Consider the following 15,615-nt stretch of genomic DNA (forward strand, 5'->3'; position numbering starts at 1 on the left):
CTTGGCTCTTCCCCCTGCTCCCCCAGCAGAGTGGCTCTGACCCCCTCAGGGATTCCCAGTGTGAGGAACAGGGCCTGACCATCCTCCAGGGCCAGTGCTTGCTGCTCCTCTGTAGGGAAGGCTGCCTCCTCCCTCCAGTTAACCACTGCTCACTCCTCAAGAGTCCCTTCCTCCAAAAGCTCCCTGGACCCTTAGCCCAAGCCAGGCTGGGCTGGTGGGTGCTCTTGGGTCTCCCTGCACTCTCCTCCCAGCATCAAATGAGGTCACGTGAACAAAGAACCTATGGGGTGCTGGGTACTTAGCAAGCACTGGGCAGTGCTGGCTCCCTCCCCGCTCCAAGGTTCAAGGCCTCTGTGACTGCCCTTGATCCATCGCCCAGCAGCTCCAGCACGGAGTGCGCGGACCACGGGGGCAGGGTTCCCAGTGCTGGCTCCTAGGGCTCAGGGAAAGGGGATGGGAAGCCAGAGAGAGTCTCAGCACCGTCCCTGCAGCTGTGGGCAGGACTGGGAACTGGCCCCTCCTGGAGCCTGGAACCAGAGGTCACAAATATTAACTCACCCAGCAGAAAGACGAAAGAAGTCCACCTTAAGAGCAGCTGGAGCAATGGCGACCGGAGGAGTGCGAAGACAAGGAGTTCTGAGTGCTGGTTTTTGACAGACATCATTCTTAAGGTATGGTGATCATCACTTGTTAAGACCCAAAGTGTGCAAAGCGCCTAGCCGAAGTGGTTTTGTTAGGCTAGGGTTTGGAGGTGGAGCGCAGACCTGGGACGCAGGAGCCAAGTCCCCGCCCCTACTCCCGGGTGGTTCAGGGCGAAGCCCGACGGTCTAGGGCGGTGGCAGGGCCCCGCCGGCAGCGGCCTGGGGCTCCTCTTTTCTTGGCCCGGAAATCCAGGCCTCAATCCTCGCGGGTGCACCCGACTCACCGGGCTCCCCGAGCCTTGAAGTGCTCGGTCAGCGCGGAGCCAGAGACGCGCGCCTCTGATTCCGAGGCGGACACCCGCGCGCCTGCATGGCCACCGGAACGGCTTCGAGCGGCCTCAGGCTGCCCAGGGGTTCCGCGGTCTTCACCACCTTCCCCGACCTGCTCTTCATCTTCGAGTTTGTGAGTCGCTGAGGACCAAGGAGGGCGGGTTGGGACGGGACGGGATGGGCAGTGCCGCGCGCGCTCTCCCCGCCCGCCCGTCCCGGAGCGGCCCTGGTCCCGGAGCACTGGGTGGGGTAGAGAAGGAGGGTGAGGACTGTCTCTTCCCCACCGCCACATGTAGTCTTCTGGCCCCTTCTAGCCCGCGACGACGGGGAGACCGTCACCGGGGCTTAGGTGGAGAAACCAAACTCACACGGCTCAGTGGTCGGAAGCTGGCCCGGGTCCACCGGCAGCGCGCAGGTACCAAAGCTGCGCTCCTAACTTGCTTCCCATGGGCTTCTTGGCGATCGACGTCCTTGTAGAGGCGCCCAGCTCTCTCCATGGTCAGGAATTTGTTTAAAAAATATAAAAATCGGCAAAAGAAAGATTAAGTATTACCGAAAGCGGTGTGGAGATAGGGTTGGTGTTGCAGGAGGAACCGAATCCGGATTATTTTATCTTGGACGTTTCTGGCGAGTGAATGAAATTTTGGCAATCTGGAAATGATAAAACCGGCCGTCGTTTGCTTGCCACAGTCATTGTACCCAGTGTGAGGGATGGAGGGAGGGAGAGAGGCCTGTGAGAGCCGGGTCCTGACTTGGCTGACCTTGAGCATCCAAGGACTCCTTCCCCTGCAGTTGGTCCTTCCTTACACTGGAGCCGCACAGCCTCAACCCGAGGCTGCGGGAAAGCGCTTCTTCCTCTGGGCTCCTGTGAAGTGCTCCCTGTGGGACTCAGGCTAAACTTCCCAGGGCCTCGCCTAAAGGCGGTGGAGGGGTGGCAGGCAGGCTGTATTCCTTCTGTGGCTTTAACGCCAGAAGCCGCGAGACTCATTCCCCTGCAGCCCCACCGCAGAAATGGCCGCCTGGCCAGTCCGTTGGAAAAGAAAACGTCCAGACCTGTTTAGAAACGGGATCCCAGCTTCTTGTCTCCTGATTGTCAAGTAGATGTGAACAGAAAAGGGAGCAGGTTCTGTCTTCCCTGGAGGGTTGGGGGAGATGGCAGAAGGGATCAAGGTAGCCTGGTCGCACCCCTGTGGAGGAGCTGACATCTAGGAGAAGCCCTGGACACTTCTGGACCTAGCCACACCATTTGTAGGTGGGGACACTCAGGCCCAGAGTGGAAAGGACTGGCATCCACTAGAATGTTCCTTCCCAGACCACTCATCTCTGCTTCCAATCAGCACTGAGCCTGTGCTTGCTCAAGGCTGGGTTTCTGGAAATGATCCTGTAGAACCTAAGACCAGGGAATAAGTAGTGAATGGGTGGTTCCTTCAGAGCCTACTGTATTTACAACGGCAAGTTTTGTAACCGAAAAAGATGCTGGCTAAAGGTGAGGTGTGGTGGGGCAGAGAGAATTTTTAAGCAACAAAAGGACTTGCTAGTGTCTCGTAGGTTGCCCTGATGAGTGGCTTGCTCTGCCCTTGTGACTGTTTGGGGAGCATTATAACAAGAGTCATGAGAGAGTGTGTTAGTTGGGCTTCATGCAGAAGACTCTGGTGCACCCTCCTCCTCTTGCGCAGACAAGGTCTGGCTCAGGTGGCAGCAGGTGTGTGTGCTGGGGGTAGGGGGATCCTGGCGTCACAGAAGGGACAGCCTCCCAGCACCCCCTGTCTCCTTTGTCATCACAGCTTAGTGGATGGAGTGCCAGAGTGAAGGATGAGCCCAGCCTGCTGGGGGGAGTCCTGGGTGATGAGGAGGATCCCCCTAAATTAACAAAAGTAGAAAACCAGGTGTAGGAAATCTCAGATCCATGGACTACCTGCAATGCGTCATTTTGATGCCGGCAGATAGTAGCGGCTTCTAAGAAAATGTCTCCTTTGCCCCAAATACCTCTCTCACACCTGTCTTAGAAGTCATTTGTTTCTCTTCCCCATCAACCCCTGCTTACCGGATCACACCCCTCCCACTTCCGGAGGGCTCTGATGCCTCAGTGTCATCCTAAATTTTTTACTTCCTCCTTGAATTGGGGGTGGGCTCATAGGGTGCCTGGGAGGGCAGAAAAGAAAGCAGATGCCTGTTCTTTATATTTTTGTTTGTGTAAGTTGTACACGTACAAAGCTGTAGGTGTTTTGATGTGTGGAAAGCGTAGAGAACTAAAGGGCCTAAGAAGGAGCTGGCCAATCTGGGAGGGATGTTTATATTTTTTAAATTATGAACTGTTTCAACAACAAAACATATACAACCCAGTTAAGAAAATGAACAAAGGACTTGAATACACAGTACTCCAAAGAAGACATGCAAATGGTCAATAAGCATGTGCAAAGATACCCATCATCATTAATCATTAGGAAAATGAAATCAAAGCCACAGTGACTACTGACCCGGTGTGCGGCAGCTACTGAGCCTGCAGGCCCTGGAGCCGCGCTCCACAGCTAGAGAAGCCGCTGCAGCGAGAAGCCCGCGCGCTGCAACTGGAGAGGAGCCGCGCTCCACAGCTAGAGAAAAGCCTGCACAGCAATGAAAATAAAATAAATAACTAAAATATTTTAAAAACACAATGAGCTACTACTTCACATGAAATTAGGACTACTGTTATCAAAAAACTGGAAAATAAGTACTGGCTAGGATGTGGAGAAATTGGGACCCTCAGACATTGCTGGTGGGAATGTAAATTTGTTCACCTGCTATGAAATACAGTTTGGTAATTCCTCAGAAATAATTACCAGCCATCATCACAAAAATCTACGACAATAATGGAGAGGGTGTGGAGAGAAGGAAACACCTCCTACACTGTTGGTACAAATGTAAATTGGTACAACCACTACAGAGAACAGTAGCATGGAGATTCCTTAAAAAACTAAAATAAAGCTACCATGCTGCTGCTAAGTCACTTCAGTCATGTCCGACTCTGTGCGACCCCACAGACGGCAGCCCACCAGGCTCTGCCGTCCCTGGGATTCTCCAGGCAAGAACACTGGAGTGGGTTGCCATTTCCTTCTCCAGTGCATGAAAGTGAAAAGTATAAGTGAAGTCGCTCAGTCATGTCTGACTCTTCGCAACCCCATGGACTGAAGCCTACCAGGCTCCTCCATCCATGGGATTTTCCAGGCAAGAGTACTGGAGTGGGTACCATATGATACTGCAATCCCACTCCTGGGTGTATATCTGGAGAAAAACATGGTCTGAAAGGAAATATCCACCCCAGTGTTCTTTGCAGCACAGTTTAAAATAGCCAAGAAATGAAAGCAATCTAAATGTCCATTGACAGATGACTAGATAAAGAAGATGTGGCACATACATGCAATGGAATATTCCTCAGCCATTTAAAAGAATGAAATAATGCCAACTGCAGCAACTTCAGTGGACCTGGAGATGATCATACTAAGTGAAATAAGTCAGATATCATATGATATTGCTTATATGCAAATCTTTTTTAAAATTATACAAATGAACTTATTTATAACAGAAACAGATTCGCAGAGATTAAATTAACGGCTGCCCGGGGAAAGGGTAGGGGGCAGGGATAGATTGGAAGTTTGGGATTGACATGTACACACTGCTATGTTTTAAATAGATAACCAACAAGGACCTACTGTATAGCACAGGGAACTCTGCTCAATATTACTTAATAACCTAAATTGGAAAAGAATTCAAGAAGGAATAGGTGCGTGTGTGTGTACAGATGAATCACTTTGCTGCACACTCAAAACGAACACAACTTTGTTAATCACCCATCCTCCAAGATAAAATTAAAATTTTAACTAAAATTTTTAAAACATAATTATAACTACCACATGACCCAGCAATTCCAAACCTAGATTTATGACCAAAAGAATTGAATACAGAGACCTGAATAGGTACATAAAAATGCATGTTTATAGCAGCTCCATTCACAGTAATTAACAGGGAGGAATAGCCCAAATGTCCCATCAGTGGGTGAATTAATAAAGAAATTGTGACCTTCCATGCAATGGAATATTACTCAGCCTTAGAAAGGAATGGAGCACCGATCCATACTATAGAGTTAATGAATGTGAAACCGCTGTGCTGAGAAGCCAGACACAAAAGGTCACGTGGTGCAGGATCCCATTTACATGAAAGGCACAGAATAGATAAAGCTATGGACACAGAACACAAACCAGTGGTTTACTAGGGCCTGAGAAGAGAGGGAAACAGGGAGCAGTTTAATGGGCATGGTGCTTCCTTTTGGGGTGATACAATGTTTTGGAGTTAGAGATGGTGGACTGCACAATGTCATGAATGTATTAAGTACCACCGAACTGGTCAAGGTGAAACAGTTCATTTCCTGTTGTGCCAATTCCACGTCAGTTTGTTTTTTCCAGGTTCGATGCATGAGACAGGGTGCTCGGCGCTGATGCACTGGGATGACCCAGAGGGATGGGATGGGGAGGGAGGAGGGAGGGGGATTCAGGATGGGGAACACATGTACACCCATGGCGGATTCATGTCAGTGTATGGCAAAACCGATACAATATTGTAAAGTAATTAGCCTCCAAAAAAAATAAATAAAAAGTGAATCTAAAAATAATAAGAAGAATAATTTATTTATTTGGGCTGTGCTGGGCCGTCGTTGCTGTGCGGGCTTCTCTCTAGTTATGGGAGTGGGCTGACTCCCACTGTGATGTGTGGGCGCCTCGTCACAGTGACTTCTCTTCTCGCAGCGCTCAGGCTCGAGGGCACACGGGCCTCAGCCGCATGGGCTCCAGAGCACAGGCTCAGAAGTGGCCCACGGACTTAAGTGCTCCGAGCCACGAGGGATCTTCCCAGACCAGGGATCAAACCTGCCTCTCCTGTATTGGCAGGTGGTTCTTTACCACTGAGCCACCAGGGAAACCCCTCCACTTCAGCTTCTTAAAATTAAGAACTATTTCAAATATTATAGAAAAGTATATATAATATTTTTGGAGAAGGAAATGGTAACCCACTCCAGTATTCTTGCCTGGAGAATTCCATGGAAAGAGAAGCCTGGCGGGCTGCTGTCCGTGGGGCTGCAAAGAGTCGGACACGACCGAGTGACGGACACTACACTATGTATAATACTTTAATGAAAACCCTTGTAATTATTGCAGTTTTGTCAAATCTTAATGTTCCTCTCAGTATTAAGGAAATAGAACTTTCAGACGACATTTAAGCCCCCTGGATACTCTGCTTATTACTGTCTCTTCTTCCAGCTACAGAACCACCCCTGGGCTGAATGTGTGTTCAAGGTTAAAACTTGACTGCACCCCTAACTACCTATGACTACACGTGGTGTGATTTTATGTTTTCTCACTTTATGAAAGTTTTGTTGCCCTGTATATATCCTTCTGCCACAGGCTTTTCATGCAGCCTTGTTCTGAGGTTTATACATGTTGACACTCTTTATCCATCTTCTGTTGATGGGCATTTGGGCGATTTTCAATCTGCTTCATTTTGATATTGCAGATGGCACTGCCAAAGAACATTCTTGTTTTCCCTTTACTTGTATGTTGGGAATTTCTTTCAAGAACACACACACTGGGTCATAGGGGTTGCACGTCCTCCTATTCCCAGATGTTAGCACATCACTGTCCAAAAGGGTTATTCCCCCTTACACAGCCCAGGAGCGGAGTTACCAGGAAGCTAATAAATATTAATTAAGCTCAGGACCCCTGCTTGCGCAGACTGTTTCCAAGACTCTGGCTTGCTTTGCATTCTTTTAGAAAGAAGGTTCCCATACTGTATAACCTTCCTGACTCCCACCAGCAGCTTATCAAAGTCTCCATTGTTCCCAGACCTTGCCTCACTTGGTAGAGTCAGACTTTGTAATTTTCTGCTAGTCCAACGAGTGTGAAAAGCTTGATCAATTTTTTAAATCTGTGGTCCAGTGAGTTGTTGCTTACTCCCAGTCCATATTCCCATACCTGACTTCCCAATAGCCTGGGAGTTGCAGATGCCAGACCTTCAGCCTCCAGGTCAGCAGGGTGGACACCACTCCCCCCACAAGACCAGGAAACTGCCCAGGACCAGGGAAGAGTGGTGTCTCGGGTGGGGCATGGCAGCTCTCCCCGGGCCTGCACCCCTACCCTGGAGCTCCTGACTTCTGAAGGCTGCAGGGCCGTCACAGGAAGAGGGAGACAGGCACGACCGGGTGGTGTAAGCCTGTCTCTCTGAGCCACACACACCACGCAGCTGTTGCCAGAAGAGGGGTCACAGAACAGAGCATGCTGAACCGGGGGAGGGTGGGGGCGGGGCACCTCCTCTGCAGCTCACCAGCCCCAGGGCCGAAGGACAGCTGGCAGCAGGAGCAAGGCTCGTGGGGCAGGCTCCTCTCCACCAATGCGACTCTTCTCCTGGCCACTTCTAAAGCCGACCCTACACACGAGGGCAGCGTCATGGTGAACTGCTCTTGCGTCAGTGCCGTAACTGCCACACACACACACAGGTCCTGACCTGGGCTCCACAGCCAGCCTGTCGAAGCCGGCACTCAGCAGCTGTGGGGATGTGAGCAGGCAACTGTGCCTCAGGTTTCGCATCAATAAAATGGGGACATGGCAGTAGAAACCTGTGGGATGCTGTGAGGAATAAGTGAATGTCATATACACAAAGCTCTTAAGATGAGTGAGGCACACAGTTACTGCTTGGTAGCAACCAGGTGCAATGATTAATTTATTAACGCCTCAAATGCATGGTCTGAGATCACCTGGCTAGTGTGTGCTGAAAGGGGGCAAGCGGGGAGGGGCAGGGGCAGTATGGGTGATCCACACCACCTTTTCTTTAGACGCCCTTCTCAGGCAGGGCACTGAGTAGATTTGGGGGCGGGTGAGGCTGTTGAGGGAACATTCAACTTGTCTCTGGGTCAAGTACCACACAGATAACCTATCTCAAAAGGGCGTCCCAAAGACTCTTCTCCCCAAAGAGGGGAAACGGAGGGCAGAAGTGGGCATGTCCTCTGCCAGGAGCCGCTCTGGCCAGCCTGACCATGGGTGGTGACCAAGGAGAAGAGGATGCTGTGGCTGCCCCTCCTGTCTTGTGCCTTCAGGTGGCACCAGCACGGTGCCAGGACCCTGGGGAAAGCTTTGTGAATTCTGAGCATGTATTAATAGCAAATTGCCATATCTGCCAGAAGGCAGAGGAGCAGTTGCCACTGGGTCTGGTTAAACTTTTCAAACATGATTTGTCATCGTGTCAGTTTATCAGCGTCTGGCAGGGCCCTGTTTCAGGGCGAGGGCACCTGCTGGCACTAAACCTTGCCCGCAGTCTCCCAGAGCCTCCATCATGCCCTCCAGCTGCCTTCTGATAAGCCAGACACTGTGGGTCGAGGGACCTGGCCAGAAGGGGACCACCCAACCGCTCTTACGTCTTAGGACCCTTCCCTAAGACAGATCAGCCCCTCAGTGGTCTCCATTCACGGTGCCCCGGTGTGGGTGCCCGTGCGGCTAAGTCCTTCATACCCAGCTGACCTGGAAGCCCACTCTGAGAGCACCCTTTCCCGTACTGCAGGCCAGTCTTGGGGTCTGCCCCCTGCCTGATGCATGACTCTGCCCATGTTCCTGGCACACACTGGGCTCTCTGAGACAACTAGTTCTCAGGATGCGTCCACAGGAAAGGGACTGGCATTTATCTCCTACCTGGCCAATGTGTATGAATCAGAAGAGAATCCTCGACCACAAGGGCAGAAGGGTAAAACTGACACCCACACCGTTCCCAAAGAGAGAGCCTGAGGCCCTGCAGAGCAGCGCTGTTGGCTGAGGCGCTCTGCTCACTGCTGCACGCGCACTGCTGTGAGCTCGCCGCGCTGCCGGCCCCCTGGGTGCCTCCCATCAGATCTCCTGTTTTTCTTGCACAGAACCCACTCCTGTCTGATCCAAGCGTCCAAGGATTTTTTTTTTGTCTCTTACGGCTGATATTCATATTTTTCATGAAACCTCCTTATTCCTCTGTATCCTGCTGGGTAAAGCCAGTGGGCACAGGAAGGGAAGAAGGTCCATCCAAACGAGGGCAAGCCTGTCTACAAGCCCTTGGCTTTGAGGTTCTGAGGTCATGACCTCTACATCTGTCCTTACGCTCCTGGAACTCCCTGACCCTGAGGACACCAAACAGAGTGTCTTCTGGATAATGACAAGGAAAAGACCACTTCTCTCATGCCTGCCCTAGGTCATCCAAGACCAGGCCCTCTTGGGTCCTTCCCACTCCTGCCATGCCTCCAGTAGATAGAGTGCTTCCTGGACTTGGTCATTTAGGGGCCAATTTTTTTTAATGCTAATAACATAGTGTAGCTAATTCATTTTGCAAAGTAAAGACCAAAAGGATCAACTAGTCCCTACCATTTTATAAAAGAAAGAATATTTTTATATCAAAAATACTTGCTGTAATTCAGTTGCTCAGTCATGTCCGATTCTGTGACCCCATGGAGTGCAACACGCCAGGTTTCCCTGTCCTTCACCATCTCCCAGAGTTTGCTCAAACTCACGTCCATTGAGTCAATGATGCCATCCAACCATCTCATCCTCTGTCATCCCCTTCTACTCCTGCCTTCAATCTTTCCAGAATCAGCGTCATTTCCAATGAGTTGGCTCTTTGCATCAGGTAGGCTGCAGTCCATGGGGTTACGAAGAGTCCGACACGACTGAGCGACTTCACTTTCATGCATTGGAGAAGGAAATGGCAACCCACTCCAGTGTTCTTGCCTGGAGAATCCCAGGGACGGGGGAGCCTGGTGGGCTGCCGTCTATGGGGTCGCACAGAGTCGGACACAACTGAAGCGACTTAGCAGCAGCAGCAGCAGCTAAAATATTAGCGCTTCAGCATGAGTCCAGTTCCAGTGAGTATTCAGGGTTGATTTCCTTTAGGATTGACTGGTTTGATCTCCTTGCAGTCCAAGAGATTCTCAAGAGTATTCTCTAGCACCACAATTCAAAAGCATCAACTGTTTGGCACTCAGCCTTCGTTATGGTCCAGCTCTCACATCTGTACATGACGACTGGGAAAATCATAGCTTTGACTATATGGGCCTTTGTCAGCAAAGTGATGTCTCTGCTTTTTAATGCACTGTCCAGGTTTGTCATAATTTTTCTTCCAAGGAGCAAGCATCTTTTAATTTCACGACTGCAGTCACAGGATTTTGGAGCCCAAGAAAACAAAATCTACAACAGTTTCCACTGTTTCCCCATCTATTTGCCATGAAGTGATGAGGACCGGATGCCATGATCTTAGTTTTCTGAATGTTGAGTTTTAAGCCAGCTTTTTCACTCTCCTCTTTTCCCTTCATCAAGAGGCTCTTTAGTTCCTCTTTGCTTTCTGCCATCCAAAATTTAGGAAGGATATAACCTCAGAATTAGCTCTTCTAAGGATAAAGCTGGATGTCATAAATTCTTTCTAGTGGTGACAAAGTTTTACCTTGTATATGACTCCGTTTGCCCATCTCACAAATGGTCCAGTATGAGGATTAACCGAGTTAACATTTGAGAAGGGCCCCGGCTCCCCAGTGTGACCGCTGGGCCCGGGCCCTCCTGGTCTGACCGTCACCCTGTCTCCCTCCCTCTGCAGGCCTTTGGGGGGCTGGTGTGGATTCTCATCCTCTTGACCCAGGTGCCCGTCCCCCTGGTCCAGGGCTGGGTCCTGTTCGTGTCCGTGTCCTGCTTCACAGTCACCACTCTCCTGCTTTTCCTCTACATTGTTGGTGCCCATAAGAACTGGAATTTCTGGATCACCCTGGTGAGTCCAGCCCTGCATGTCTGGGGCAGGGGGTAGTGATGGGCACTGTCCCCTGGGAGGCGGGCTTTCCCAGTGCGGGGTGAGGAGCCCTGTGGGTGTCTCCCGCGCGCCCTCCAAGGCCAGAGCGGCGACAGCAGCCCTGGGCTCCCGCAGCAGGAGGCTGACTGACGCTGTCCCTGCCTGGTTCTCCGGGGGCTGCTCTGCCTTCTCCTCTGCGATCACCCCTTTCCTGGAAACCAGCAGCCCAGCATCCCTCCCTGTCCCTCCCGCACCTGCCAGGGGTCGGTAGGCCTCTCCCACCACCCACAGGACTGGCTTTCACCTCCGGGGAGGGGCCGGGGCGCCGGGGGTGGGTCCCGCTGCCCAGTGTGAGGCGTGCTCACTGCCCCGCTCCCGTCCCCGCCTCTAACGCGGGGTCACCCGCTCCCTTCCCCGCCTCTAACGCGGGTCACCCACTCCCGTCCCGCCTCTAACACGGGGTCACTGGAGAGGAGCCTGGCGAGGGGAGAGATGGCCTGTGATCTCCCTTCCGCGTGAATTCTGCCTTGAGGCCCGTGAAGGGGGAAACTGACACCTGGGCCACCTGCCCTGACCTCCCCTGGACGGGGGTGGGGCCGTCAGCCAGGCCTCTTACTCTCCAAAGGCCTCCGGCCTAGACTTTAGAAACCCCCTCCATTCACAACTACTCAAAGCCCGTTCTAGTACTTTTTTCCTTTTAACTATACCTGGAGCCCCGCTAGACTACCCCCCAAAATGAACAACAAAACAACAGACACGGCCTAAGCTTTTCACTCTGCACTGGCACCAAGACCACATCTGAACTCTGGGCTGACCGTGCATAACACCTCCCATGTCCAAAACCAGTTTCCAACAATCCAAGAGGCCCTCTCCCAGCCCTTACTAGATCTCATCTCAAGTGAAAGTCCCTCCTCCTTTAAAGTCCTTTCTCTGCTCCCAAACCAAGGAGCAGCCCTGGTTAGTGAATCAGTCCTTGTGAGGAGGGGCTGGGGGTGGATCGGAGGTTGGGTGGGGAAGGGGTAAAAGGAAACCACAGAGGGTAACAGAGGGGCCTGGCCAGGCAAGGACGGGTGGGCTCAGTGGCCCCTCGGGACCATAGCCGCCCACGTCACCACTGGCACCCCATCTCTCTGATGGCCCCTTCTGACCTGCAGGACACAGCCTACCATTGCCTCGCCGCCCTGTTCTACTTCAGCGCCTCTGCCCTGGAAACTCTGGTCACTATCGGCCTGCAAGACGACATACACAAACATTACAGTGAAAACATCTCCGCTGTGGTGAGTCCTCAGTTCAGCCTCAGTGTTCACAGCTCCCGCTGCCCACTGACGGGGGTTCTGAGCAGAAGGGTTCCTGAGTCCTCCCTGGCGGTTCTTAGTTCACTTAATTCTCAACCAAGTAAAACTTCCTCCTCATTTCTGCAAAAACAAAGCCCCAGACGAGGGAACTGATGCGCCCAGACCCTCTCGGGCACAGTCAGTTCTGCAGTGCCCAGGCCCGGGCTGGCCAGGGGTCTGAGCCTGGGTGGGCTTTGAGGGGGCAGATGTGGGAGGGGGCGCGACCATGAGCGCCTGGCACTGTCGGAGCTCCTGTGAACAATCATTTTCCCCTCACAGCAGCCCGAGGATGCAGGTGGGGTCCAGGCCAGCTGCTCTGTTACCCACACTCTTAGCACAACTGTGAGCAGAGAGTCTGCCCACCTGGGTTCCAGGCTGTCCCTGAGGGTCTTCCAGGGAAGCTCATGGTCAGGGCGGGGGCAGTGTTGAGACCAGGGATGGGAAACTGAGTGGCCAGTGTCTCCCAGGCCCTGGCTCTGGGGTTGCGGGGAGGCCCCTCCAGGAACAGCGTGTCCAGACCTCCAGCTGTGGGTGTTTGCTTCTGGGATTAGACCTTTGTCTCTTGTCCACGGGGTCTCCTTCCTGACAGCTCTGAGAACCTGTGCAGTAAGAGGGTGTGAACTTCACACTCATTCTTTCTGCAAGTCTCTTGCGCCTTCTGAGCCTCAGTTTGCTCACCTATAAAATGAGACAGCAATTCTTTTTGTTTCCCTGGAGGATGAGAGAGCTATTAAACCACTTCCTCCCAAGGCTTCCCAGGTAGCAATGGGTAGAACAGGGGCTGGAACCTCCCTCACCCCATTAGAATAGATGGGGTGAGACTGCAGGTCCCTAAGCTCTAAAAGGAACATCCTCCCACTGCGGGGACAAGACCCCTTAGTGGGCCATGAGTTCATGACCTAATTTTCTCGTTGCTGAAATGGATCAGAATGACCAGGAGTTCAGGAGAGAGGGGACTTAAGTATAACCTACGGCTGATTCATGTTGATGTATGGCAGAAACCAACACAATATTGTAAAGCAATTATCCTCCAATTAAAAATACATACATTAAAAAAAAAAAAAAAGAATGGCAGGGAATGAGAATGTATTGTTTCCTAGAACTCTTTTCCAGAGTTGTGCTTGTGTGGGCTTGCATCAGGGTGCTAATTCATATCAGATGTATTTCTAACCATGAACATTGTTTAAAAAGCAAGAAAAAGTTGAAGAAACATTACTCCTTACTTAGATTTCTAGGAAATCCTGAGGTCGAATGTGATGACAGACCACAACATGACCATCCCAGGTGCCAAAGCTGTGTCCCCTCACACCTTTTGGGAAGGGTAGATCAGAGGGCAGCAGAGGATGAGATGGTTAGATAGCATCACTGACTCAGTGGACGTGAACTTGAGCAAACGGGAGATGGTGAAGGACAAGGAAGCCTGGTGTACTGCAGTTGATGGGATCACAGAGTCGGACACCACTGAGTGAACAACAGAACAGAGGTTGAAATAAAGCCCATGGGGTGGGCGCCGCTGGGCTCTGGGAAGGGGGTTAGTGCGGGTGCCCTTCCTGCTCTCAGAGGGAGGGGTCTCGGGGAGAGAGCCTCGAAGCCTGTCTGCTAGCCTCCAGGGGCCCATCCCATTCCCTGGGGAAGCCACACACTCCCCTCAGCTCCCAGCTGCTCCCAGTTCCATAAGCAGGGCCCTCTCATGGTCCCTGGGACCCCCTCAACTGTCCCACAGAGTGGGAGCCTCTCCCATGTTAGTTCATCTCCCAAGATGGCGCCCAACTACAGCAAGGCAGCACCTGGGCTGCTCTTCCGCCCCTTGGGAGGGTCATCCGCCTCCTCCGTCACCTTCAGATCACTGTTTCTACACCCCCCACAGTAGAGAAACCACAGGTACCTCCCTCATCTCAACCCCAGCAGCTGGAAACTCTTGACCCCACACCCAAAGCCAAGCCAGATGTGGATGTTTGCTTGTGGGCAGGCAGCCCTCGGGGCCAGCCACTCCGAGCTGGGTGAGAGGATAGACAGTGCCCAGGTGAGAGCGTGGCAAGCCAGGGCCTTGACCAGGCACAGTGTGACCGTCTGCCACATTTCTCAGCCTCTGCTCCCAGCCGCTTTCTCAGTAAGCCCCCTCCTTTCAGCAAAAGCTCAAAATTCCTCCTTCCCCATGCCAGTCCCTCACTTCCTGTGTCCTGGCTTCCTGGCCTATGCTTGTGAAATTCAGGATCTTAGTGCAAAATTCTGGTGGGGGTCTGAGGATGTCCAGACAGCAATGAGACCTTAACCAGAGCCAGCAAACCCACGCAGTCATATTCTCTGAGCCAAGGCTGCTGGAATCAAAGCTGGTGGACTCTGGTCATCCTGGTGTGCAGGAAGGAAGTTTTCCATGAAGAGCAGGGGATGTTTGCTGCAAGTATCTTTGGAGGGGTCTCTGAGGGCCCTCATTTCCAACTGGGTGGCACCAAATGGAGATGTGTGATGGCAGACAGCTGACTTTCCATGCCAAGGTCAGGAGATGCAATAGGTCACCTGGAGTCAGTGCCTAGAACATTCTGGGCTACACCTGGGCTCTGAAAGGATGACTGTGTGAGTGATGGGAAGCAATGGCAGTCCACAAACTTCAGGGCCAAGTGTCATGCAAGCGGCCAGCCCAGCTTGGAAGGCCCATGACTTGCCCTCTCACCAGGAACCCCCATTAACGGTTATTTTTCTTGGTTGCAGGTGTTTTCAATCATAGTCACACTGCTGTACATGGTCCACGCCGTGTTTTCTTTAATCAGATGCAAGGTTTCCTACAGGAACAGAGAACATTCCTGAAAACAGACAATGGTCACTCATCAGGCTGCCTTCCAGCATAACATTTGAGGCTGCAGAATTGCTCTCGATTGTGGAAAAAGAAAACAAAAAGCCACATTCTCTTTCTTTGTGGGTGCTATGTTGACTGTTCATGTACCTTCGTGTCAGGGTAAAGGGCTTGCTACCTTTAGCCTCCAAGAGTTGAGAAGTCTTTCTAGGGTCATTTCCTATTGAAGGGGGTGGTGGGGTGGGAAGTGGGGACTGTGATCTGAGAGACCACAAAACAAGGATCCCCCACTGGTCTCTGGACTGAGTCTTTGTTACTATCGATTGCAATTTCCATGGGCTCTTTTGAGTATCCATCTTGCAGCATGTTTCTAGGTCTTCAAGGAAATCTTACATCTTCAAGGATATTTTAGTTGTCATAGAGAATAAAACTCTCCCAGCAAATATTTACCAATGTGCAGGAAGAAACATGATAAAGTCTTCAAATAATTTATAAAGTGCCTTTATGGTCAATACTCTCATGGGGTTATTTTTTGTTTTTTTATTCTCCCACGTGGGCAACACCATCATGTCAGCTTTCTTTCTAAGGAATCCTTGCTTAGACCAAATCTCAGAAGCAGCATCAAAGGGCAGTTCAGATGACAGCTGTTTGTTATTCCACAGTAACTGTACCAGGAAAGGCCACTTTCACTGAGTCTACTTAAAACTTC

At 51.6% G+C, this 15,615-nt stretch overlaps 1 protein-coding gene across 1 annotated transcript; it reads left to right on the forward strand.

The window, feature by feature from the left end:
• The first annotated feature begins 358 nt into the window (after positions 1-358).
• LOC102395004 (myelin and lymphocyte protein) lies at positions 359-14,999 on the forward strand. The gene is made up of 4 exons (XM_006059838.4): positions 359-1,104; positions 10,596-10,763; positions 11,936-12,058; positions 14,825-14,999. Exons 1-4 carry the CDS (start codon positions 1,012-1,014, stop codon positions 14,918-14,920), a joined length of 480 nt encoding a protein of 159 aa, XP_006059900.1. The 5' UTR covers positions 359-1,011; the 3' UTR covers positions 14,921-14,999.
• The last annotated feature ends 616 nt before the right edge of the window (positions 15,000-15,615 follow it).

This window comes from Bubalus bubalis, chromosome 12 (assembly GCF_019923935.1).
Source record: "Bubalus bubalis isolate 160015118507 breed Murrah chromosome 12, NDDB_SH_1, whole genome shotgun sequence".
NCBI classification, from domain to species: domain Eukaryota; kingdom Metazoa; phylum Chordata; class Mammalia; order Artiodactyla; family Bovidae; genus Bubalus; species Bubalus bubalis.

Excerpts from the sequence above, each read along its gene's own strand:
- LOC102395004 (XM_006059838.4), top strand. The coding sequence starts at position 1,012 with ATGGCCACCGGAACGGCTTCGAGCGGCCTCAGGCTGCCCAGGGGTTCC. Across the intron at positions 10,764-11,935 it reads GGAATTTCTGGATCACCCTG|GACACAGCCTACCATTGCCT; the intron begins GTGAGTCCAGCC and ends TCTGACCTGCAG. Across the intron at positions 12,059-14,824 it reads GTGAAAACATCTCCGCTGTG|GTGTTTTCAATCATAGTCAC; the intron begins GTGAGTCCTCAG and ends TCTTGGTTGCAG.